A 25,788-nucleotide genomic window follows, 5' to 3' on the forward strand; every position below is an offset into this window, starting at 1 on the left:
CACATTTATTGTGAATACAGACAGAATCATAGTAAGCAGTTAGTTATAGCTATAACATTCCATTCAATCTCATATTTATTCACACATTCATTCATACAAACACACACAGGTTCTGCAAGGTTGTTATCATAGTTACCAGCCTTAGAGTTGCTCATGCCAAGCCACTGGCCAGGTGGCCTGGACATGAGGAGGGAGCAGGGCCTTGTCAGATGCTCATCTGATGCTCCTGGAAGTTGGTTTGCAGCATCAGACCCCAAAGTTCTCACTTTCTAGAGTCCATTTTTATAGGAATTTCTTCCTATGCCAGTCTATGGGAATTGCTTCATCATGCTTTTGCTGAATCAATCAGGAGATAGCACATTCCTGACAGCTCCGTGCTGCTAGATGTTATCTTGTTCTTTGGTTCTCCCATTCTTGAGGCTGTTGGGTGGATTCCAGTGTGCCCTCCGAGGGTCCTCTGCTTATTTCCACTTGACACCTTCTTCAGCCGATGGACACTGGATTCTTAGGCTGGCACCTCCCTGATCATTCAGTTATTATCCACACCAAGCATCCATCCACATACATTCTCTATCTCTATTTTAATCACAATTGTTAATACAACAAAAGGGCGGGGAGTCTCTGGGTGCTGTTTCTGTTGTTACAGAGTATTGCTTTGAATCTCTCTCTGTGTAAATTGCTTTGAGAATAGACTCTGTCTTAGAATGTACTAATGCAATTAGGAGCTTGCAAGTTTCACACATAGAGGGAGAGAAACAGTACCAAAAACCAAGAGACCTCTTAATTAGTAATACCCTGGAATTTAAACTCTGGGGAATCAAACTCATTTGTGATTTTAATACAGAACTTCTTTAATATGATCCAACAAAACAGATAAAAATGCCAGTGTTTACTATGCAGACAAGAAAAGTTACATTTGCTGTTCAGGCATTTGAAAGTTAAGTGTTACTAAAATTTTTGAACAAGGCATTTTAAGTTGTTAGTTCTTCTTTATTGGGGGAGGTAGCAGAGCATTTCCATGAGAGGAGTAGAACAGGAAGAAGGTAGAATTGAGACCTTTCAAAGCTTTGGCCCAAGCAAGTGGGCATGGGGTGTCATTTGAGCTCCCCGTTTCAGGTGCCAAAATGTTATGGGCCGGCCCTGGCTTCTAAAATTAATTTTGTGATAATTAAAGGGACAATATCAGGTTCTTTAAGCCACAAATTTAGGTTCCATCAGTTAGAAATAATACATAATATTTCTATTCATGTTAGATTCTAAGAATTTTTTGAAAAGCAAGAACCCAAGCACGGCAGCATTTTGCCAAGGCAAGAGAACTGCAAGATGAAACTGAAACCATACTAACTATGGTTTAACCCGCTCCCCACGCTCGTTCCCAGCCAGTATCAGCAGGAAGCAGCAGATGGCCGCGCTCCAGGCAACAGCGAGAGGAGACTTGGTGAGCTGCAAAGTTGGGGGCTGGGCGGAAGGTGGAAGGGGCAGACAGGGAAAGGAGCTAAATAGTGGGGCACAGAGCTAGAGTGGGGGAAGCTAAGTGGAAGTAATGTAGGTGGGGGAGGCAGCTCCAAACTCCCCCCCCCCCAATAATGCTTGAGGGTCTCAATGCTTCCATTGGTCCAGGCTCCATCTGGTCCAGGCTCCATCACCCACCTCTCCTCTCTCTCCTCCCCTCCCACCCCCAGTTAGCCTGTTCTCCTCCACAGTCCCTCTCCAAACAACCCCCAGGCATCTTGCTCCCCCAGACTCTCTCTAGTACCCTAAATCCTCACCGATTTCCCCAGTCACCCTGCCTTCGCCAACCCCCGCTCATCCCTACCGCAGCAGGGCCAGATTAACTTTTTGTGGGCCTGGCACCAAACATATTTGCGGGCCCCCATGGGGCAAGTTGCAGGGGGTGGGATGGTCAGCCTCCAGAGTGAAGGGCAGGCTGGGGGCAGTAAGGCACAGCACGGCGAGAGCAGCCCCGCTCTGCGCAGCCAGCAGGAGTGCACTGTTTACGAACCTGCAACTGCCAGACACACACTGGCCTGTCCATCCCTGTGCTGCCAGCATGCCCCTTCCCTTTGAGGGCAGGTCCGCACCACATCACCCCCCTGCCCAGGGCCCCCCCCTTATGCCCAGGGCCCCCTCACCCAGAGACCTCTACCACAGATCTCTATGCCCAGCCCCCACCCCTCCCAGAGACCTCCCGGCTGGCCTCCCACTACAACTGTACAGCACTCTGCACACCACACCACTCGCCCAGCACCCCCTGCCCATAGACCTCCCCACTGCCCACCACCTTCCTCACAGTCCCACCATCACAGCTGCACAGCACCCCATATTCCTGAGGGGATTCTCCACCAAAAAATTAAAAATTCTGTGCACAATATTTTAAAATTCTGAAAATTTTATTTGTCAATAAATAAATGTGGAGGCTCCAACATGGCAGTAGGGAGCACAGGCCACTGGTTGCATGAGGCGGGAGAATACCCTACAGCCTTCCTCCATACCACCTCAGGACAGGGACTCAGCAGTGAGGCTGCACCTGACCCTGACACAGTGCAAGGGCCAGGCGTGCCCCAGAAACGCGCTGGGGCCCTGCCCCCCTGTGCCAGGCGCACCAGATGTGGGTGAGCAGACTCAGCCCAGCAGCAGGATCCAAGTGCAGAGGGACTTAGTGTGGGGGGATCCAGGTGGGGGTAAGAGAGTTCTCTGTGGGCAATCTGGGTGTGGGTGGCTCAGTGGGAGATCTGGATGCACAGAAGCTCATTGGGGGGTTCCAGGTGCAGGGGCAATGGGACTTTGCAGGGGATCCAGGTGAAGGTATTTGGGGCTCAGCAGGGGGGTCGAGGTGCAGGGGAGGTGGGGTTCATTTGGGTGGGAGTCCAGGGAGAGGTCGTTGAGGCTCATCAGGGAGGTACAGATGCAGGGGAGGTGGCGCTTTTCAGGGTGAGAGTTCAATGGGCCTGCTTAACAAGGGAGCTTGTTTCCAGATGTAATTGGCTAGTCCTGAATAATCTTCCATCAGATAAACTTTACTGAGGAACAAAGCACCTCATCCGTATCTCAAAATCAGCTTTTGTTGCAGTGATCTTTTAGCACAAAATGCCAAAGATAGTTGAATGCACTTAATTTCTCCTGAGGAACCAACTTAATTTGGTAAATAAAATTTGTCACAGTATGTTGCCAACTGGTGGGATTTTATAGTCTCTCTCAATACTAGATGTTTTTTTTAAAGTCCAGCACCTACATTTGTGTGATTCACATTGTAATTAAAAAAAAAAAAAAAAGTTTATACCCCTATGGTTGGGAAGTAAAGCCTGAAAGTGTGATTCCAAGTGTAACCCAGTCGGTCAAGGGGATGCCATATGCTGGGCTCCAGCTTCCCCCCTGCCCCCACTTCCCCTATCCCCTTTTCTTCCCCATCCCATGCCCCTTCCCCACCACTCCATCTCCTCCCCAGGCTTGGAAACTGCCCCCCCAGCACGACCCAGGGGAGCGGGTTGGGGCCAGGTCACTCCACTTCCTGCTGCCCAGTGATTGCAGGGCAGGCCCGACCCCGCGCTCATGGGGCGGTGGGAAGTGGAGTGACCCGACCCCAGCCCGCTCTGCTCTGCTCCCCTGGCTCGGGATTGGGGGGGGGGGGGCGAACCGCCCCCCAGCACTCACCGGTGGCGCAGCTGGGAGCTGGCGGAGCGGAGCAGGCTGGGGCCGGGTCGCTCCACTTACTGCCCCTCAGTGAGTGCACGCCCGACACCGGCTGCAGTCCTCAGGGGAAGGACTCGAGTGGGCCTGCGGCGGAGCAGGGGTAGGAAGAGGCCGGGCGGGGGCGGAGCAGGGGTGGGGGCAGCTTTCCTGGCCGTCTCAGCCGGCCGGGGGATCGGGCTGGCCGGGGCCCCTTCTGACTCTGGGCCCGGCGCCATGGTGCCACTGGTGCCGTGGTAAACCCGGTACTGCACCCCAGTCCTGCTTCTGCAGGGCACGTTGGAGACTATCCTGCCGCATCCCCACCCTGCCGGGGCCGGTGAGGGAAATCTGTCATTCTATGGCCGGTGAGAAATGTCCCACACCAAGCTGCACAAAACCAAGACGTGGGTCCCTTCATATACCGCAGTCGAGGCACGATACCGCCAACACACGCGTGACACACTATTGCTGGGCAGGACAGTCACACGTCCTGCCCACAGCGGGGTATTGGAGAGGTGGCGGTCTCTCCCTCGGTTCCAGCTTCCACGTTTCTCTCCGGGGCTCTAGCTGGGCTCAGGATGGCTTTACAGCGGACATGTTTTTGCATCCTACAGCCTGCGGCTGCCAATGACAACACAAAAAGAAAAGGAGGACTTGTGGCACCTTAGAGACTAACCAATTTATTTGAGCATAAGCTTTCAACACACTCCACCATGACAACACACTCCACCATGCAACGTTTCTCACGCCTCTGTACGGGGCGGGGGGGGGGGGGGCGATCGCCCTCTTGCTCAGTGCAACGCGAAAGTTGGCTGCAGCAGCAAGGCAGAGTGTGGCCTGACCCCCTCCTGCGCTGCAGAATTAAGATCCAAGGAGAACTGTGAACAACCCCAGAGTCCGGCTTGCCAGTGCGGGTTATTTCGTGCGCTCCACTCCCCCCGGGGCAGGAGCTACAGTTTACGTCGGGCGGAAACAGGGTGGGGCAGGAAAAGCGATAAATGTAACACTATTCTGGGTGCAGGGGTCTCTTCTTTCTGCGGTGCTGAACTAGGGCTCCACGCTGTTGCATTTCCATTCTAGGGGGCAGCTACTTCTGCATAAAAGGTGGAAGAAGGAGCCCGGACTTTTCGGCTGATTGTAGCTGTTGAACACAAGACAGGAAAGCGCAGAGGCTGCGGGGAGGAACTGCAGAGTAACTGAAGCAGACCAGCCAGTAAGTAGCATTACTGTTTCTTCTTGTGAGGAGGGGGAGGAAATGGGGATGAGACAGCGTTAACTAACTGCTGGTTTTGCTTAAATGCTGAGAAAACATCCTACTTCCAGGAGAGGCTATTGTATGAAGTCAGGGGAATTTCACACAGCCTGTGAACCACCATATTTAGAGGGCTGTATGTAGCTGGGGAGGGGTGAGGAGGTGTTTGTCTTTTTTTGTGGGGAGTTGAGAGTGGAAAGTTTCTGTTGCTTTCTCCTTCACCCTTGTAACTATGCTGATGTTAATGGCCTGATTCTCCACTTCCTTATACGTTGCCTATTTATATACAGGAGAATGTTACCGGAGTCAGGAACTGCTCAGTCAACCACACATAGGGTGACCGGACATTCTGATTTTATAGGTTTCAGAGTAACAGCCGTGTTAGTCTGTATTCGCAAAAAGAAAAGGAGTACTTGTGGCACCTTAGAGACTAACCAATTTATTTGAGCATGAGCTTTTGTGAGCTACAGCTCACTTCATCAGATGCATGCCATGGAAACTGCAGCAGACTTTATATATACACAGAGAATATGAAAAAATACCTCCTCCCACCCCATTGTCCAGCTGGTAATAGCTTATCTAAAGTGATCATCAGGTGGGCCATTTCCAGCACAAATCCAGGTTTTCTCACCCTCCACCCCCCCACACAAATTCACTCTCCTGCTGGTGATAGCCCATCCAAAGTGACAACTCTTTACACAATGTGCATGATAATAAAGTTGGGCCATTTCCTGCACAAATCCAGGTTCTCTCACCCCCTCACCCCCCTCCCAAAAACCACACACACAAACTCACTATCCGGCTGGTAATAGCTCATCCAAAGTGACCATTCTCCCTACAATGTGCATAATTAAGGTGGGCCATTTCCAGCACAAATCCAGGTTTTCTCACATCTCCCCCACCCCCATACACACACAAACTCACTCTCCTGCTGGTAATAGCTCATCCAAACTGACCACTCTCCAAGTTTAAATCCAAGTTAAACCAGAACATCTGGGGGGGGTAGGAAAAAACAAGAGGAAATAGGCTACCTTGCATAATGACTTAGCCACTCCCAGTCTCTATTTAAGCCTAAATTAATAGTATCCAATTTGCAAATGAATTCCAATTCAGCAGTTTCTCGCTGGAGTCTGGATTTGAAGTTTTTTTGTTTTAAGATAGCGACCTTCATGTCTGTGATTGCGTGACCAGAGAGATTGAAGTGTTCTCCGACTGGTTTATGAATGTTATAATTCTTGACATCTGATTTGTGTCCATTTATTCTTTTACGTAGAGACTGTCCAGTTTGACCAATGTACATGGCAGAGGGGCATTGCTGGCACATGATGGCATATATCACATTGGTGGATGTGCAGGTATACGAGCCTCTGATAGTGTGGCTGACGTTATTAGGCCCTGTGATGGTGTCCCCTGAATAGATATGTGGGCACAATTGGCAACGGGCTTTGTTGCAAGGATAAGTTCCTGGGTTAGTGGTTCTGTTGTGTGGTATGTGGTTGTTGGTGAGTATTTGCTTCAGGTTGCGGGGCTGTCTGTAGGCAAGGACTGGCCTGTCTCCCAAGATTTGTGAGAGTGTTGGGTCATCCTTTAGGATAGGTTGTAGATCCTTAATAATGCGTTGGAGGGGTTTTAGTTGGGGGCTGAAGGTGACGGCTAGTGGCATTCTGTTATTTTCTTTGTTAGGCCTGTCCTGTAGTAGGTAACTTCTGGGAACTCTTCTGGCTCTATCAATCTGTTTCTTTACTTCTGCAGGTGGGTATTGTAGTTGTAAGAAAGCTTGACAGAGATCTTGTAGGTGTTTGTCTCTGTCTGAGGGGTTGGAGCAAATGCGGTTGTATCGCAGAGCTTGGCTGTAGACGATGGATCGTGTGGTGTGGTCAGGGTGAAAGCTGGAGGCATGCAGGTAGGAATAGCGGTCAGTAGGTTTCCGGTATAGGGTGGTGTTTATGTGACCATTGTTTATTAGCACTGTATTGTCCAGGAAGTGGATCTCTTGTGTGGACTGGACCAGGCTGAGGTTGTTGGTGGGATGGAAATTGTTGAAATCATGGTGGAATTCCTCAAGGGCTTCTTTTCCATGGGTCCAGATGATGAAGATGTCATCAATATAGCGCAAGTAGAGTAGGGGCTTTAGGGGACGAGAGCTGAGGAAGCATTGTTCTAAATCAGCCATAAAAATGTTGGCATACTGTGGGGCCATGCGGGTACCCATAGCAGTGCCGCTGATCTGAAGGTATACATTGTCCCCAAATGTGAAATAGTTATGGGTAAGGACAAAGTCACAAAGTTCAGCCACCAGGTTAGCCGTGACATTATCGGGGATAGTGTTCCTGACGGCTTGTAGTCCATCTTTGTGTGGAATGTTGGTGTAGAGGGCTTCTACATCCATAGTGGCCAGGATGGTGTTATCAGGAAGATCACCGATGGATTGAAGTTTCCTTAGGAAGTCAGTGGTGTCTCGAAGGTAGCTGGGAGTGCTGGTAGCGTAGAGAAGCCCTTGAGGAATTCCACCATGATTTCAACAATTTCCATCCCACCACCAACCTCAGCCTGGTCCAGTCCACACAAGAGATCCACTTCCTGGACAATACAGTGCTCTACAGCCAAGCTCTGCGATACAACCGCATTTGCTCCAACCCCTCAGACAGAGACAAACACCTACAAGATCTCTGTCAAGCTTTCTTACAACTACAATACCCACCTGCAGAAGTAAAGAAACAGATTGATAGAGCCAGAAGAGTTCCCAGAAGTTACCTACTACAGGACAGGCCTAACAAAGAAAATAACAGAACGCCACTAGCCGTCACCTTCAGCCCCCAACTAAAACCCCTCCAACGCATTATTAAGGATCTACAACCTATCCTAAAGGATGACCCAACACTCTCACAAATCTTGGGAGACAGGCCAGTCCTTGCCTACAGACAGCCCCGCAACCTGAAGCAAATACTCACCAACAACCACATACCACACAACAGAACCACTAACCCAGGAACTTATCCTTGCAACAAAGCCCGTTGCCAATTGTGCCCACATATCTATTCAGGGGACACCATCACAGGGCCTAATAACGTCAGCCACACTATCAGAGGCTCGTATACCTGCACATCCACCAATGTGATATATGCCATCATGTGCCAGCAATGCCCCTCTGCCATGTACATTGGTCAAACTGGACAGTCTCTACGTAAAAGAATAAATGGACACAAATCAGATGTCAAGAATTATAACATTCATAAACCAGTCGGAGAACACGTCAATCTCTCTGGTCACGCAATCACAGACATGAAGGTCGCTATATTAAAACAAAAAAACTTCAAATCCAGACTCCAGGGAGAAACTGCTGAATTGGAATTCATTTGCAAATTGGATACTATTAATTTAGGCTTAAATAGAGACTGGGAGTGGCTAAATCATTATGCAAGGTAGCTGTCATAAATGTAAAGGGAAGGGTAAACCCCTTTAAAATCCCTCCTGGCCAGGGGAAAGCTCCTCTCACCTGTAAAGGGTTAAGAAGCTAAAGGTAACCTTGCTGGCACCTGACCAAAATGACCAATGAGGAGACAAGATACTTTCAAAAGCTGGGAGGAGGGAGAGAAACAAAGGGTCTGTGTCTGTCTGTATGCTGGTTTCTGCCAGGGATAGACCAGGAATGGAGCCTTAGAACTTTTAGTAAGTAATCTAGCTAGGTATGTGTTAGATTATGATTTCTTTAAATGGCTGAGAAAAGAATTGTGCTGAATAGAATAACTATTTCTGTCTGTGTATCTTTTTTGTAACTTAAGGTTTTGCCTAGAGGGGTTCTCTATGTTTTTGAATCTAATTACCCTGTAAGATATCTACCATCCTGATTTTACAGGGGGGATTTCTTTATTTCTATTTACTTCTATTTTTTATTAAAAGTCTTCTTGTAAAACACTGAATGCTTTTTCATTGTTCTCAGATCCAAGGGTTTGGGTCTGTGGTCACCTATGCAAATTGGTGAGGCTTTTTATCCAACATTTCCCAGTAAAGGAGGGGTGCAAGTGTTGGGAGGATTGTTTATTGTTCTTAAGATCCAAGGGTCTGGGTCTGTAGTCACCTAAGCAAATTGGTGAGGCTTTCTACCAAACCTTGTCCAGGAAGTGGGGTGCAAGGTTTTGGGAAGTATTTTGGGGGGAAGGACGTGTCCAAACAGCTCTTCCCCAGTAACCAGTATTAGTTTGGTGGTGGTAGCGGCCAGTCCAAGGACAACGGGGGGGAATATTTTATACCTTGGGGAAGTTTTGATCTAAGCTGGTAAAGATAAGCTTAGGAGGTTTTTTCATGCAGGTCCCCACATCTGTACTCTAGAGTTCAGAGTGGGGGAGGAACCTTGACAGTAGCCTATTTCCTCTTGTTTTTTCCTACCCCCCCCCCCCAGATGTTCTGGTTTAACTTGGATTTAAACTTGGAGAGTGGTCAGTTTGGATGAGCTATTACCAGCAGGAGAGTGAGTTTGTGTGTGTATGGGGGTGGGGGAGATGTGAGAAAACCTGGATTTGTGCTGGAAATGGCCCACCTTAATTATGCACATTGTAGGGAGAATGGTCACTTTGGATGAGCTATTACCAGCAGGATAGTGAGTTTGTGTGTGTGGTTTTTGGGAGGGGGGTCAGGGGGTGAGAGAACCTGGATTTGTGCAGGAAATGGCCCAACTTTATTATCATGCACATTGTGTAAAGAGTTGTCACTTTGGATGGGCTATCACCAGCAGGAGAGTGAATTTGTGTGGGGGGGTGGAGGGTGAGAAAACCTGGATTTGTGCTGGAAATGGCCCACCTGATGATCACTTTAGATAAGCTATTACCAGCTGGACAATGGGGTGGGAGGAGGTATTTTTTCATATTCTCTGTGTATATATAAAGTCTGCTGCAGTTTCCACGGCATGCATCTGATGAAGTGAGCTGTAGCTCACGAAAGCTCATGCTCAAATAAATTGGTTAGTCTCTAAGGTGCCACAAGTACTCCTTTTCTGATTTTATAGGGGCAGTCCCGATTTTGGGGTCTCTTTCTTATATAGGGTCCTTTAACTCTCCACCCCCTGTCCCGATTTTTCATCCTAACCATACACCTCTTTGGGAACAGCTGTAGTGTAGTAAACTACTCAGTGTAGTAATGTGCTACCAGTAGCAGTTATTGATGTGTATAGATTGTAAGAAACTGCTCTTGCTGTAAACTGCTACTGATGTAACAAATGCCTACAGGTAGCAGTTCCTTGCACTGTAGTGTATGTGAAATTGCTACAGGTAGAAAAGTGCTATCTGTAGCAATTATTGATAGGTTTAGATTGTAAGAAACAGCTTTTGTAAAAAGATGCTACTTCCCTCATAGGTCATGTTTTCTAGACCTTACTTTTTTTCCCCCCCTCTTCTCTGGACTTTCTCCAATTTGTCCACATCTTTCCTGAAATGTGGCACCCCGAACTGGACACAATACCTAATCCGCGCAGAGTAGAGCGGACGTCCCAGAGTGATGTTCTGTTTTTTTTGCAGCAGCGTTACACTGTTCACTCATTCAGGTTGTAGTCCACTAGGACCCCTAGATCCCTTTCCACAGTACTCATGTTCAGTTTGTGGTCCACTATGACCTGCAGATCCCTTTCCCCAGTACTCCTTCCTAGGTTATCATTCATAAACTTTGTAAGTGTACTCTCTATTACATATCTCAATCATTGATTAAGATTTTGAATAGAAACATATCTCAATCATTGATTAAGATTTTGAATAGAAACATATCTCAATCATTGATTAAGATTTTGAATAGAAACCTATCCAGAACTGATTCCTGGAGAACCCTACTTGTTATCCCCTTTCAGCCTGACTCAGCCCTTTCAGCCTGTGAATCACTGATAACTACTGTTGGAACTGTTTTCCCAACTAGTTTTGCACCAGTCTTATTTTAGCTCCATCTAGGTTGCATTTCCGTAGTTTGTTTATGAGAAGGTCATGGGAGACTGTATCAAAAGACTCACTAAAGGCAAGAGAGACCATGTCGACCACTCTCCTCCCACCCCCTCCACCCCCCCCCAATCCACAAGACTTGTTACACTGTTAAACAAAGCTATCAGGTTGCTTTTACATGTGAGACTTCTTGAATTAGCTACACCAGATGGCCTTTTTAGCAAAGTAGAACCTGTCACTGCTGCAGGTAGTGTTGTACCAATAAAATAAAAACCAGCAGGATCTTATTAAAGGGAAAAAGGCAAAATACCACATTTATTGTGAATACAGAAAGAATCATAGTAAGCAGTTAGTTATAGTTATAACATTCCATTCAGTCTCAAATTTATTCTCACATTCATTCATACAAACACACACACACACACACACACACACAGGTTCTGCAAGGTTGTTATCATAGTTACCAGCCTTAGAGTTGCTCATGCCAAGCCACTGGCCAGGTGGCCTGGACATGAGGAGGGAGCAGGGCCTTGTCAGATGCTCATCTGATGCTCCTGGAAGTTGGTTTGCAGAATCAGACCCCAAAGTTCTCACTTTTTAGAGTCTATTTTTATAGGAATTTCTTCCTATGCCAGTCTATGGGAATTGCTTCATCATGCTGTTGCTGAATCAATCAGCAGATAGCACATTCCTGACGGCTCCAAGATGTTATCTTGTTCTTTGGTTCTCCCATTCTTGAGGCTGTTGGGTGGATTCCAGTCTGCCCTCCGGGTGGGGTCCTCTGGTTATTTCCACTTGACACCTTCTTCAGCCGATGGACACTGGATTCTTAGGCTGGCACCTCCCTGATCATTCAGTTATTATCCACACCAAGCATCCATCCACATACATCCTCTATCTCTATTTTAATCACAATTGTTAATACAACAAAAGGGTGGGGAGTCTCTGGGTGCTGTTTCTGTTGTTAGAGTATTGCTTTGAGTCTCTCTCTCTTGTGAATTGCTTTGAGAACAGACTCTGTCTTAGAATGTACTAACACAGTTAGCAGCTTGCAAGTTTCACACATAGAGGGAGAGAAACAATACCAAAAACCAAGAGACCTCTTAATTAGTAATACCCTGGAATTTAAACTCTGGGGAATCAAACTCATTTGTGATTTTAATACAGAACTTCTTTAATATGATCCAACATAATCCCCCTTTTGACACTAAGATTTATAATCGTCAGTGTCACTTTCTATATAGCCTGTTAAAGAGAAAGTACTGTGAGGCAATTTGAGTTTGTGATTCCAATTCATGCCACATACATGATCCTAGTGATGTATCTTTACTACAAGGTTCTGGGGAAACAGGCAAGGTGAGGCACACCCACTTTTGAGGAGTCCATTCGGTACAACCTCTAGTGTCCAATAGCTTCCCTCCCTCCCCAGCCCACTGGCTCAAGGTCCAGGGTAGCCAAAAGGATCCCATGTGTAATATGGGGAGTGGGTTAACCTTCAATACCTTTGCCTCCAGGGACTGTTGGTGTGCAATTTTGACAACAATTTCTCCCATTAACAAGTCTGGTTTACAATATTGGAAACATATTGCATCCATTCCTATTGATAAGTGTCAAACAATGATCTCTTTCTTTTTTAACAAATGCATCAAACCCTTAATATTTCCCAATATGACCCAGAACATTTTGTGTTCCAAAGTAGCTAGTGCAGGTATCTGCATTTCAGTGCATCCCATAGCTATGGCTGTGTAGTTTCCTATTTCTAATATTTTTTTTTTCTTATGGATAAGCCATGTGGTAGTATTAAGCCATTACTAAAGATTCCATTGGCCTTTTAGGTTACCCAGACCAATTTGGACCAAGTCTACATTGGCATGTACTTGTTTTTGTATCAGGCTGTCCTGTAGCTGGGACAGAAAGCTTAATTTATTTTTAAGTTCCTGCAGGTCTTCAGTATTTTTTTTTTTAAACACACAACAGTGCTAGCAACAAGACAAAACACAAGACAAAACATAGAACACAAAACACAATTTCTATTGTGACAGTAGATTCATGGTATTGGGTTGCTTTTCAGCTGGCATCAGCTTTTCCTGATTTTCTGAAAGACAAAAAGAACATGTTTCTACCCCTTTTGGGGTGGCAGATTATTGCTTAAAATATTTCTTTTACAAATACCCTTGCTGATTGCAGGCAAAACAGAGAAATTGCCCCCATATTTTCCTGTTTTTGTTCTATAGGCAGGCCAGGTTTCAATGGCTTTTATCTTTTAAGGGTTATGGGGAAATTATCCTACTGTTTAGTCATTAAATCCCTGAGTTTTCCTTCTTATACAGCAGACCAAGTTTATAATGTTTTTCCTGCTGTGTTAAGCTTTAAGTTTTATTTACAGGTAATAACTGAGAAGCATCATTACCATACGACCTTAAAGGATTTTTCCAAAAATCATACACACTATACGTTGTTACAAGGATACTTATTATCATTAAATTTATTAAAATTATCTTGTTATCCCATGCCTTTTATTTAGACAATTTGTTTGCTGACCAGGTATGTCCTTTATCTGCAGCTCCTTTGTGCTGCTAGTTCTTTCCTTCCTTTATCATTTAGGTAATTTGCATTTTCACAGAAACTTCCTGCTTTTGGATTTAAAGCCATCAGCAGCTCAGAGACTCTATCTTAAAAGGGACACAATCAACTTTCACCAGAGTTTTGATTACTTTTAACTTCTGCTTCCAAAACACACAGCAATCTGAAAAAGAAAACCCAACCTATTGTGGCTCCCTTTGGAGCCCTAATAGCATTTTAATTAAGTAGCATGGTATGTTTGCATTTCTTTTGCCCCTTCTACAATATACCCTGCACATGTTCTGGGGCAAATGCACATTCCTTCCATAGTTTAACTTCTATAACATTATCCAGATCCATTTTTACATAAGGTGTCACTATTTCTTTTTTTGCTTACAGAGTTTTCATGTACCTTTATCAAAGTGACAGTCTGATTACTCAGAGCCATTTTAAGACTCAGTGTTTCTAACATTGCTCCTTTTTGTTTTGTGCACGTCACCCCTGCTGTTGCTTCAGAGAGGCACTGTCTTTTTTAATTTTTTTTTTTTACTACAACTCTCATCTGCTATTTTGTTACAAAAACAAACAAAAAACAAACAAAAAGAATCCAAAAAAAAATTTTTTTTTATATTCTCCTGATTTTGACTGCCCTGCTGCAGCCACAACTTAAAAACATTTTAAATTTTGTAAAGCATTGAGTTACCTTTTAAGGGTTAAATGCCAAATCCCAAAGCCAAACAACACTAATTACCTGTGTCTAGCAAAAAGGTCTGTCAGTTTTGCAACTTTGAATTAAAGAGTCAAATGGATTTTTAGTGGCATTAACAAAAACAAAACTAACTGGTCCTTAGAACTTTACATATTTACACACACACAGACAGATACATACACATTTTCTTTTCCTTAACATCCCTTCCACACTGCTCTGTTTTTTACATCTTACATTCCCTTTATACATTTGAGGCAGTTAAGTTCCAATAGAACCCTCTTATGTTCTTTTAGCAAATTTGACTAAATTGTCCAGTAAAATGATTTTAATCAGATAGTTTATTTTTGCCTGGCTAATTTACGGACATTCCTTTGGAAAAGGGCCCATTTTCTTTCAGAATGGCTGCAAAGAAACCAAGAATGCTCTAACACTTTTCCTTTTTAACATTTTCGGTTAAAAGTTGTTTGGGTGAAATACAAAGTTTAACTGCTTAATTCCCTCCAGCCTCTGCAGAGTTAACTTTTTTTTTTTTTTACTCTCTTTTCTCTTTGTAATTATGCCTGGGGGTGCCGTACATAGGACCTTCTCCCCCTTTACCTGCCTCCCTCCAGCCTCTGCAGAGTTAACTTTTTCACTCTTTTTGTATTCCTGGAGTGCCTCTTTCACTATTTTCAGCTGGCTTTGGATATTTGTAGCCAGCACCTTCCAATTGTCTGCTCCCTTTTCCATTTGTGCCTTTTCCTCTTTACATGAAGACAAGCGGAGGGAAGAATCCTTACATGCCTCCCACAACAACCAAATTGCTGCTGCATCTCTTTTGGCAGCACTAGAAGGTTTGTATATGAGGATATACTGAGCCAATCTATCCTCTAGGTCCGAAATAGTGCAGACATCAGCTAGGCCTTGTTTAGTCCAAGGACTGTGCCCAAATTTTTGAAGGATTTGTTTAAAAGGTGTAATTTCTTTAACAAAAGGTGAGGTTGGAGTTCCTTCTGACTCCATTCCTCCCTCTAGTACTGGCTTACCCTGTTTTCTTTTAAACATCTTAACATGGATATTTCAATCTCTTTGTCACTGCTGGTATTACTTAGCAAGTGACACAGCCTAGATTCTGAAATCATAGCTTAATCTATGCGTTTTTCCCCTGCTACCTTCCCGGAGGCCCGCAGGTCCCCTGCTACCTTCCCGGAGGCCCGCAGGTCCCCTGCTACCTTCCCGGAGGCCCGCAGGTCCCCTGCTACCTTCCCGGAGGCCCGCAGGTCCCCTGCTACCTTCCCGGAGGCCCGCAGGTCCCCTGCTACCTTCCCGGAGGCCCGCAGGTCCCCTGCTACCTTCCCGGAGGCCCGCAGGTCCCCTGCTACCTTCCCGGAGGCCCGCAGGTCCCCTGCTACCTTCCCGGAGGCCCGCAGGTCCCCTGCTACCTTCCCGGAGGCCCGCAGGTCCCCTGCTACCTTCCCGGAGGCCCGCAGGTCCCCTGCTACCTTCCCGGAGGCCCGCAGGTCCCCTGCTACCTTCCCGGAGGCCCGCAGGTCCCCTGCTACCTTCCCGGAGGCCCGCAGGTCCCCTGCTACCTTCCCGGAGGCCCGCAGGTCCCCTGCTACCTTCCCGGAGGCCCGCAGGTCCCCTGCTACCTTCCCGGAGGCCCGCAGGTCCCCTGCTACCTTCCCGGAGGCCCGCAGGTCCCCTGCTACCTTCCCGGAGGCCCGCAGGTCCCCTGCTACCTTCCCGGAGGCCCGCAGGTCCCCTGCTACCTTCCCGGAGGCCCGCAGGTCCCCTGCTACCTTCCCGGAGGCCCGCAGGTCCCCTGCTACCTTCCCGGAGGCCCGCAGGTCCCCTGCTACCTTCCCGGAGGCCCGCAGGTCCCCTGCTACCTTCCCGGAGGCCCGCAGGTCCCCTGCTACCTTCCCGGAGGCCCGCAGGTCCCCTGCTACCTTCCCGGAGGCCCGCAGGTCCCCTGCTACCTTCCCGGAGGCCCGCAGGTCCCCTGCTACCTTCCCGGAGGCCCGCAGGTCCCCTGCTACCTTCCCGGAGGCCCGCAGGTCTGGTTAACCTAATAGAAATGCCTAGCTCACTAGAGCTGGCGGTGTGCACACCAATATTTACAATAACTGAGGTTTTTTACCAATATTCCCCCTTTCGCAATTCTCCACCAAAACGTTGTACCAATAAAATAAAAACCAGCAGGATCTTATTAAAGGGAAAAAGGCAAAATACCACATTTATTGTGAATACAGAAAGAATCATAGTAAGCAGTTAGTTATAGTTATAACATTCCATTCAGTCTCAAATTTATTCTCACATTCATTCATACAAACATACACACACACACACACACAGGTTCTGCAAGGTTGTTATCATAGTTACCAGCCTTAGAGTTGCTCATGCCAAGCCACTGGCCAGGTGGCCTGGACATGAGGAGGGAGCAGGGCCTTGTCAGATGCTCATCTGATGCTCCTGGAAGTTGGTTTGCAGAATCAGACCCCAAAGTTCTCACTTTTTAGAGTCTATTTTTATAGGAATTTCTTCCTATGCCAGTCTATGGGAATTGCTTCATCATGCTGTTGCTGAATCAATCAGCAGATAGCACATTCCTGACGGCTCCAAGATGTTATCTTGTTCTTTGGTTCTCCCATTCTTGAGGCTGTTGGGTGGATTCCAGTCTGCCCTCCGGGTGGGGTCCTCTGGTTATTTCCACTTGACACCTTCTTCAGCCGATGGACACTGGATTCTTAGGCTGGCACCTCCCTGATCATTCAGTTATTATCCACACCAAGCATCCATCCACATACATCCTCTATCTCTATTTTAATCACAATTGTTAATACAACAAAAGGGCGGGGAGTCTCTGGGTGCTGTTTCTGTTGTTACAGAGTATTGCTTTGAGTCTCTCTCTCTGTGAATTGCTTTGAGAACAGACTCTGTCTTAGAATGTACTAACACAATTAGCAGCTTGCAAGTTTCACACATAGAGGGAGAGAAACAGTACCAAAAACCAAGAGACCTCTTAATTAGTAATACCCTGGAATTTAAACTCTGGGGAATCAAACTCATTTGTGATTTTAATACAGAACTTCTTTAATATGATCCAACAGTAATACTATCTTACAGATAGGAATTTCTCACATACATATAGCTAATAAGGGCAGGGTGAAGGGCAGTGGCTTCAGCAGATGAACTGAGCATGCTCAGGACCCGTAGCTGGTACAGTAGGATGCAAAGCAGTTTACTACACTATACCCGAAGTAAGCAATCTGGCAGCGGCAGAGCCAAACCCCCCCCCCCCCCAAATACAGTACAGTACTGTGTTAAATGTGAACTACTGGAAAAAAAGGGGAGACTTTAAAAAAAAAATTTTGACAAGATAAGGAAACTTTCTTTGCTTGTTTCATTTAAATTAAGATGGTCGACGGCAGCATTTTTCTTCTGTATCGTAAAGTTTCAAAGCTGTATTAAGTCAATGTTCAGTTGTAAGCTTTTGAAAGTAAGAACATAGCGTTTTGTTCAGAGTTATGAACAACCTCCATTCCTGAGGTGTTTGTAATTCTGGTGTCTACTATATATCTGTGCAGAGTGAGTGTAAAATTCTAGCAACTTAGAATTCTTAACTCTCTTACTGTTTCAGAATGCAAGGCAGTGGGAAGGAAGGGCCCTTGGGGTTGCTCTGGTGTAAAGGAGAGCAGAATCAGGCCCCCTGAGAATATAAATAAGCAATATTCCTTTGCTCTCTAGCTATAAGACTGCCATCCTCCTTTTCTGTTATTTATTATATTGGGGTGCAGGAAAGGCAGGCATCTTTACAGAAGCTTTTTACCTATACTGCTAACTATCCATATGGCTTCCTCTTCTGCCTCCCACCAGAGCTGCCAGTCAAACTGTGTGAAATTAGATACTCTCTGGGCAGTTCTTCCCCTGGCCACATTGACAGGATGTGCTGTGTCCAGCGGTTATGGCAATCTTGTCCAATACGTCAGCAAAATGGACCTGTGCTTATGGATACTTTAAAACAAAAACATAATAAAATGTTCATCTTCTTTAAACCATACCACGTGGAGGGCATTTTAATTAACTTTATGCCCCCAAGCTTAAAAATTCGGGACGATACAATTAATAATAATTGTGATGCTGGGGTGGACAATAAAGAGGTTGTTTCTCTATGTCCTTAATTAGCTTCAGGAATAAAAGATCTTTTTAGAATGTGGTCTAATTCTGTTCAGAAGTTGACCATGCAATTTTGTTCACAAGATGATCCTACAAGCCTTTACTCATGCATTTACTAGACTATCATTTTGTAGAATTATGTTCTGTTTTTTGGTGTCTGATATTCCAAATTGCAAGCAAAACAACACTGTTGGGATTCCCTCCGAGACCTTTTCCACTCGACTGATTCAGAACACTTCAGTTCTGCAAGAACACTTTTATCCAGTTCTGTGGAATCCAAAAACTCAGTCCAGATCAGGACTCGTTACTAAGGTTTCTCTATTGGCATTTCGGAAATCTGTACCTGAGGTGATCAGACTCAGATGTAATGGGGCAGGTTAGGGTGCATCACAACTCCAAAGTACATAGTTATAAATCAGATTATATACATATTCTAAAACAGACTAACACATGCATTATATTCTACATTGTATCACATGCTTTATAATTGGCTTACTAATTCTGTGAAACAGGCCCTGTATGAATCACAAGCTATCCATGTGCTACAAACTACTAGTAAGCAAAGCTGTAGCTGCAAGCCTATCACACTTTACTCTTTTTCTATTTCTTTATATACTAGCTTCATATTATTTACAAGATCCCTTGGGAATTCATGCTTTGTCCATTGTTAACCTCTGTTTTTCTACTTCTGTTTTTCTTTGCGTATGCAAGACTACAAACGTGCATTCCTGTGATGCTGCATGCGTAATTAAAACACCTCACAGAAGAGAGAACTCTAAGGAGGGCTGTCTTTTTTTTTTTTTTTTTTTTTTTTAAACTTTGAAAAGTTTATTTATTCTTCATACTGTGACTTAATATAGAAAAAGATTAAAAAGTTCTAATTATAACAGGCCAATAGTACATGCTTGCGTGTATCAAAGGTCCATTTATGTAAACCTCTAATGAAGAATATTTATAACGTTACTGATTTTCTTTTTTTCCTAAACAAAATAATAAAGTGTGTGTACATACGTACCATAGATATAGGACGCAATTCTCATTTGCATTGAGGCCACTGTGACGGGTTGGGTCACAGAGACCCCCTTGGGACTGCCAGCTGATGTGCTGAGACTACTTCTGAGCCCGTTTTCCCTGGCAGCTTGGGACTTCAGTACTCCGTCTCACTGAGCCAGACACGCTAGCCTGCTGCAAACACAGGCCCAGGTCTGAACCACGTCCCCCAAAAGCTGCAGGCCTAACTGAAAACAGCTTAAGAAGTGCTCTTGTCTCTAGCACCCAGATACCCAGTTCCCAATGGGATCCAAACCCCAAATAAATCTGTTTCACTCTGTATAAAGCTTATACAGGGTAAACTCATAAATTGTTTGCCCTGTATAACACTGATAGAGATATGCACAACTGTTTGCTCCCCCAGGAATTAATTACTTGCTCTGGGTTAATTAATAAGCAAAAAGTGATTTAAGTGGTTCCAAGTAATAACAGAATAAAGTAAATTACCAAACAAAATAAAACAAGGCTAAGCCTAATACAGTAGGAAACTAAATGCAGCTAAATCTCACCCTCAGAGATGTTCCAATAAGCTTCTTTCACAGACTAGACTCCTTCCTAGTCTGGGTCCAGCAATCACTCATGCCCCCATAGTTATTGTCCTTTGTTCCAGTTTCTTTCAGGCATCTCTTTGGGGTGGAGAGGCTATCTCTTAAGCCAGCTGAAGACAAAATGGAGGGGTTTCCAGGACCTTATATAGTCTTTCTCTTGTGGGTGGAAACCCCTTTGTTCTCCTGTGTAAAATCCCCTCAACAAGATGGAGTTTGCAGTCACCTGGGCAAGTCACATGTCTATGAATGATTCAGCTTTTTGCAGGCTGACGCCATTGTTTACATGTTAGTTTGAACGTTTGCAGGAAAGCTCAGATGTGGATTGGCGTCTCCCAAAGTCCATTGTCACCTAAGTGTTTCTTGATTGGGCACTTAGTGAGAATAGTCGTTTCTCAAGAAGCTGACCAAATGCTTCACTGAGGCCACTTAGAATCAAACAAGTACATAGCCAATATTCATAACTTCAAATACAAAAAATGACACACACATACAGACAACATAATCATAACCAGCAAACTACAACCTTCCCATAGACACCCCACTTGGCCTCCTCTGTACAAGACCTGGTGCAACCATAGGACCCTGGTTGCAACAATGATCTGTATGGTCACAGTTTATGTCAATAACGTCACAATCATGTTATTCTGTTCCAACAATTCAGGGCTCCTTTATACTTCCAGGCATGTAAAGTGGCCTTAGTGTAAATGAGAATCAGGCTCAGAGTGGCTGGTTTGTTGCAGTTTTGATCTATATCCTGTAAACTGGGTGTGTACGTTTGATTCCTAAAAATTCTTAGGGTACGTCTACTCTGTGTTTTAAAACCAATGTGAGTGAGTCCCAGAGCCCAAGTCTACAGACTCGGGCTCATGCTATGGCACTAAACAGCACTGTAGATGTCGGGGTTCAGGATCTCAAACTCACCTCCTCCCTGGATTTCAGAATCCAAGCACCAGTTCGAGCCTGAACATCTACACAGCTGTTTTTAGTGCTGTAGCTTGAGCCTGAGTCTGTAGTACCATGGTGCAAGCCCGAGTGTGTAGATCGGAGCTCGAGACTTACTGTGTAGACCTATCCAGAGGGCTGTACAGGTGAAAAATGAAGGTTCAGTTATGCTTAAACATGCTGCTAAAGAATTGTAAGCCTCAGTTGTTTTGTTTTTTCTCCCTTTAGCACTGGCCCCCTTTGTTTATGTCCATAGGAGTTGTTTCTGTTCACACCTAGAATGTTAACTTTGTTAGAAGTAAAAATCATTGGTCATAGAACAATTTTCAAGTCTTCTGTGAGGAAGGTGTGGGGGGATGCTAGTAGCTAGCTGGTGAAAGATTGTTTTAAAAATGTGGTGTCAGTAGCGTTAGCAAAACACTTCAGCCAGATGGACTTCTTGAGGGATGATTTATAAAGGCAAAGGAAGACTTGAAAAAGATAAAGAATAGCGAGTATTCTACGTATATAGAAGTAACAGGAAGGGAAGAAAAAACAGTAAGGAAAATGACGAGGAAAAAGTATTATATTTTTATATAACTTGGGAACAAAAAGTAAAGGTTTCGTGACTGTAACATCCATTGACACTAATCATTCTGCCAGTAAGGAAACAAAGAGTTTCCCTCTCTCATCTTCTCTTTTATATACCCAGTAGAGTTCTTGAAGGCTAATTATCAGCCTTGAGTAGGTTTTTTCTAATGTCAGTTCTAAATTGTTTGGAAATATCAGTGGAAAGAGAAACAAACTCTAAACTGTAGTGAAACTAGTGAGATTTCATAAATGGGGAGTGTGTGTGTGTGTGTGTGTGTGTGTGTGTGTGTGTGTGTGTGTGTAAAAAATGCACGCAGCCAGTCTCTACAAGTCTCTTCTATCTTTTTTTTTTTCATTGCAGGTGGGTTTCTGCTCCATGTAACAGCAAAGGCTCAGTAGCCTTAAGATAGACCAACGTGTGGTTGAGAAGCTTCAGACTCTCTCCAAATATTTTGAATTAGAGGAGAAGAAATGAATTTTGCATATGCTGCTGAAACCTTGAGTGTCATATTTGATTGGGACTATGTTCTGTGGGAAGTTCGTTTGAAATTAGTAGCAGCTGGATTTTTCTTCTACCTCACTGTATTTCTTCTAGCTCACTGGCTGGCCTCATGGATCAGTGCCAGTTATCGTACTTTGTCAGGGAAGGACAAAGTCTTCTCGAATATAGCTATTACTCGTGGCCTGCTTGGAATTCAGAGTTGTGTAGCTGGGTTGTGGGCCTTGCTCATAGATCCAGTTTTCCAAGCTGACAAAGTGTATTCACAGCAAAAGTGGAGTTGGTTTCATTGCTTAATAGCCTCTGGCTTCATCTTGTTTGAAAATGTAGTTGTTCATGTGTCTAATATTGTTTTCAGGACATGTGATGTGTTCTTGGTAGTTCATCATTTATTTGCCTTTGGTGGGCTTCTTGGTCTGATAATTAACATAAAATCTGGACACTATCTACCCCTGATGGGACTGCTACTTGAGATGAGCACTCCTTCAATCTGCATGTACTGGCTACTTCGAAGGGTAAGAACTTGCTGTATTAATTGTTGGTGATAGAAGTTTCCATTATAAAACTCCCATTGCTTCCCCCTCAAAAAAAAAAAAAAATCTGCAAAGAAATATTGGCCTTCAAATTGGGAGATTAGTGGTGGGATCAGGGAAGAATTTTCCTTCCAAACTTGAAGTCCTGGGAATCCTTAATTATAACACCCTAAAATACTTAAATATTGTTCAAATGTTTTTAAATTTTTTTTTACCCATTTTGTAGCAAAGAAATGAAAAGGGAAGATTTTAAAAATTACTTTACAGACTCACTAGTTGGGATCTAGTGCACAGGACTAAAGATTAGGTGACTAAACTCTATTTTTTTAAAGATATTTTTAACGAGTGAAAATAGTAACATGAGAATGTTGGAGCTGTTAAGTGTTTATGTATCTTCTGTGGATGCAGAGAGGGAGACCAGCCTTGAAGAGATCTTCCATGCTTGTGGGGAGAAAAGAAATCAGCCCTGCTTTCCAAACTGTTATCTGTTCCCAGCAATAAGTTTTTAGTAGTTTAATCTTAAATTATAAAATATCTGGACTCTTTAGAATTACAGCCACAAGCCTTGGCAGGATCACCTCAGCCCTTCTGCAGTGCTTTTAATGAGACCTTAAACATGAAGGTCCTATCTGTGCATATAGACGCTAGAGCAGTCAGAGAGTCATGGTTTGCCTGAGTGGTGTTAACCAAAACTTCCCAGACCCTGGTAGCCGCCCCCCCCCCCCCCGCACTTCTGTAACATGTGCTTTGTTTTGATTGTCTTCCTCCATCCAACAGGTGGCTGCATCTAAGTGATGCTGTATGCACATAGTTTGCAAAGTGGTTTAGAATTCTTCTGGGCAAAAGGTGCTATGTAAATGTGCAATCTCTTGGCACTCGAGAAAAATGATTTAGAGAAGGTTTGTTTGGCAGTTTACACTAAACACAGTTAATATAGTTAATATATATTATGACAGACCTAGAGCAGTGGGGTACAGGAGTCCGGCCTTATTGGGATCCAGGAAGTGGGCGGGCGAAGCCTAAGGGGGGGTTACAGGAGTCCGGCCTTATTGGGATCCAGGAAGTGGGCGGGCGAAGCCTAAGGGGGGGTTACAGGAGTCTGGCAGAAGGCAAATATACTGGCCACTAGATGAATAGTTTTCTGTTCCTTGAGTGACCAGAGCAGGGGCTGCCCTAGAGCAATCAGGCACCTGCTAGAACCAATTAAGACAGGCAAGCCAATTACGACACCTGGAGCCAATTAAGAACATACTAGAATCAGTTATAGCAGGCAGACTAATCAGGACACCTGGTTTTAAAAGGACCTCCCATCAGTTAGTGGAGGGCGTGCAAGGAGCAGAGAGTGAGAAGGTGTGCTGCTGGAGGACTGAGGAGTACGAGTGTGATCAGACCTCAGGAGGAAGATCCTGTGGTGAGGATAAAGAAGGTGCTGGGGGGAGGCCATGAGGAAGTAGTCCAGGGAGTTGTAGCTGTAGCTGTCGTGCAGCTGATACAGGAGACATAGACAGCTGCTATCCACAGGGCCCTGGGCTGGAACCTGGTGTAGAGGGTGCCCCCCTCCCCGGAAACTCCTCTGCCTTCCCCCCCCCCCCAAACTCCTGATCGGACACAGGAGGAGTTGACCTGGTCTGTGAGCAACACCCAAAGGGACGGTCTAATTTGGAAAGGGATCTGGCCTATCCCGACCCACTAGGTGGGACAACAGAGACTAGGGAGATTGTTCTCTGTTTTCCCCCATGCTGGCCAATGATGAGGTTAGCTGAGTGAACAGCAGGTTTGAGCCTCTAGCAGAAGCGGCCAAACTGAGGGCTGCCGAGAACCTCTGAGGCGAGCAAATCCTCCAAAAAGTGCAGGACCCACCAAGGCAGAGGATGAACTTTGTCACAATATCTTAATTCTAGAAAATGCTGACTGCTTTATCTTGAAGGTGCAATTTCATTTCTTTCTTTGTTGTTTTCTCTTCAGACTGGCTATGCTAATACCCTTTTATGGAAGGCAAACCAATGGGTACTGATCCATATGCAACACTGCCGCATGGTCCTTATTTATCACATGTGGTGGGTGTGTATTTCCAATTGGAATGATGTCGTGGAAAATCTGGGACTTCCACATTTTATCGTCTTTTTCGTGGGGTTAAGTACACTTACATTAATACTTAATCCGTACTGGATATACAGATCAACTCAGCGGCTCTTTGGTCCAGTGGACTGGAACTTTTCATTTTTCACTGCTGTTTTTGGATCCTCTGGAAAATTAAATAGTGAAACATTCCAAAAGAAGAGGAGATAGTGTTGCAACAGTTATTGGGATAATAGTAAAGTATGGCCAGAAGAATATGGTGCAGGTTTACTACTGAGTCCATGAAAACAGAATTGCTTACAAGAAGTCTATGAATATATTGATCGCTATGTAGATTGCTATTAGTGCACTATACTCCTTTATCAAAAGTGTTTTAAAATTGTGTCTATATTTAAAATACACACACACACACACACAATCTTTGACTCAGTCAGGATTCATGTCAGAGCATTATGTAATAAAATCTTATTTTGGGGAAAGTGGCAAGTTAGTGATAGGTAAGGGAGGCATTGTTTGATTTGTAAAAATCTAGAGAATCATAATTTCAGTGGTGTCACCCTCTGCAATGTGGCAGGGTGGGTCTCACTGGCATCCGCTTGCCCCATCTCTGGGTTTCCTGTTAGTGGAAATTCTGATAATATAACTGTCAGAAATTGGTCAAGCTGGGTATTATTCAAAAGCCCTTTCTCCCATGAACACAGTGGTACGAAGCATGACCAACCCAAAACAATTATGTAGATAGTTCATTATTTTCTAAAATATATATCCCCTTTTTTTTAATTATTCTTGAATACAGAAATGCATTGTTAACATGAAAAAAACACATTGACCTTTGGTAATCCCAGGGAGCTTAGCTTTGACATGTAGGACTGAAAACATTTATTCGTCAAAGTCATCATCAGGGTCATCTCCATCTATGGCTCCACTGCTAGACATGTTGTCACATTGATCCTCATCTGTGTCACACTAATACATCTCTGTATAAGGCAGATGGCTAGCCAGACATTTGCGAGACAGTGAGCATCTGGTCTTTGCACATGATATTTTGATTAGCAGAAGGATTGATTTGGGAGCGCATGGTATTTCCTGCATAATTGGTGTGATCAGTCTATCCTCCAAGACCCATCTGTGCCTAGTGGGGGAGGGTAGCTTTGGATGCACTCGATCATCCTGGAGCTATTCCATTGCTTGATAGTAGGTATAAATGCATTTCTTGTCAATGGCAATATTTGTCTGTCTGCTGCTTGGAAAACATCCACCTATGTAGCTCTGAAAGTGTCATAAGTTGGTTTTCAAATG

General features: G+C 44.8%; 1 protein-coding gene across 2 annotated transcripts; it reads left to right on the plus strand.

Annotated features, from left to right (window-relative positions):
- Positions 1–1,301: 1,301 nt before the first annotated feature.
- Positions 1,302–24,961, plus strand: LOC140908637 (protein CLN8). 2 transcript variants are annotated; one of them, XM_073336191.2, is made up of 4 exons: positions 1,302–1,438; positions 4,750–4,882; positions 21,740–22,392; positions 24,376–24,961. In XM_073336191.2, the coding sequence occupies exons 3-4, from the start codon at positions 21,850–21,852 to the stop codon at positions 24,697–24,699; spliced, it is 867 nt and encodes a 288-aa protein (XP_073192292.1). In that variant the 5' UTR covers positions 1,302–1,438; positions 4,750–4,882; positions 21,740–21,849; the 3' UTR covers positions 24,700–24,961. The 2 variants fall into 2 exon arrangements, with proteins under 2 accessions (XP_073192292.1, XP_073192293.1); XM_073336192.2 differs by lacking the exon at positions 1,302–1,438 and adding an exon at positions 4,450–4,646.
- The last annotated feature ends 827 nt before the right edge of the window (positions 24,962–25,788 follow it).

This window comes from Lepidochelys kempii, chromosome 3 (genome assembly GCF_965140285.1).
Source record: "Lepidochelys kempii isolate rLepKem1 chromosome 3, rLepKem1.hap1, whole genome shotgun sequence".
NCBI classification, from domain to species: domain Eukaryota; kingdom Metazoa; phylum Chordata; order Testudines; family Cheloniidae; genus Lepidochelys; species Lepidochelys kempii.

Coding starts and splice junctions, on each gene's coding strand:
- LOC140908637 (XM_073336191.2), top strand. CDS start 21,850: ATGAATTTTGCATATGCTGCTGAAACCTTGAGTGTCATATTTGATTGG. Junction 22,393..24,375: donor TGTACTGGCTACTTCGAAGG/GTAAGAACTTGC, acceptor TTTTCTCTTCAG/ACTGGCTATGCTAATACCCT.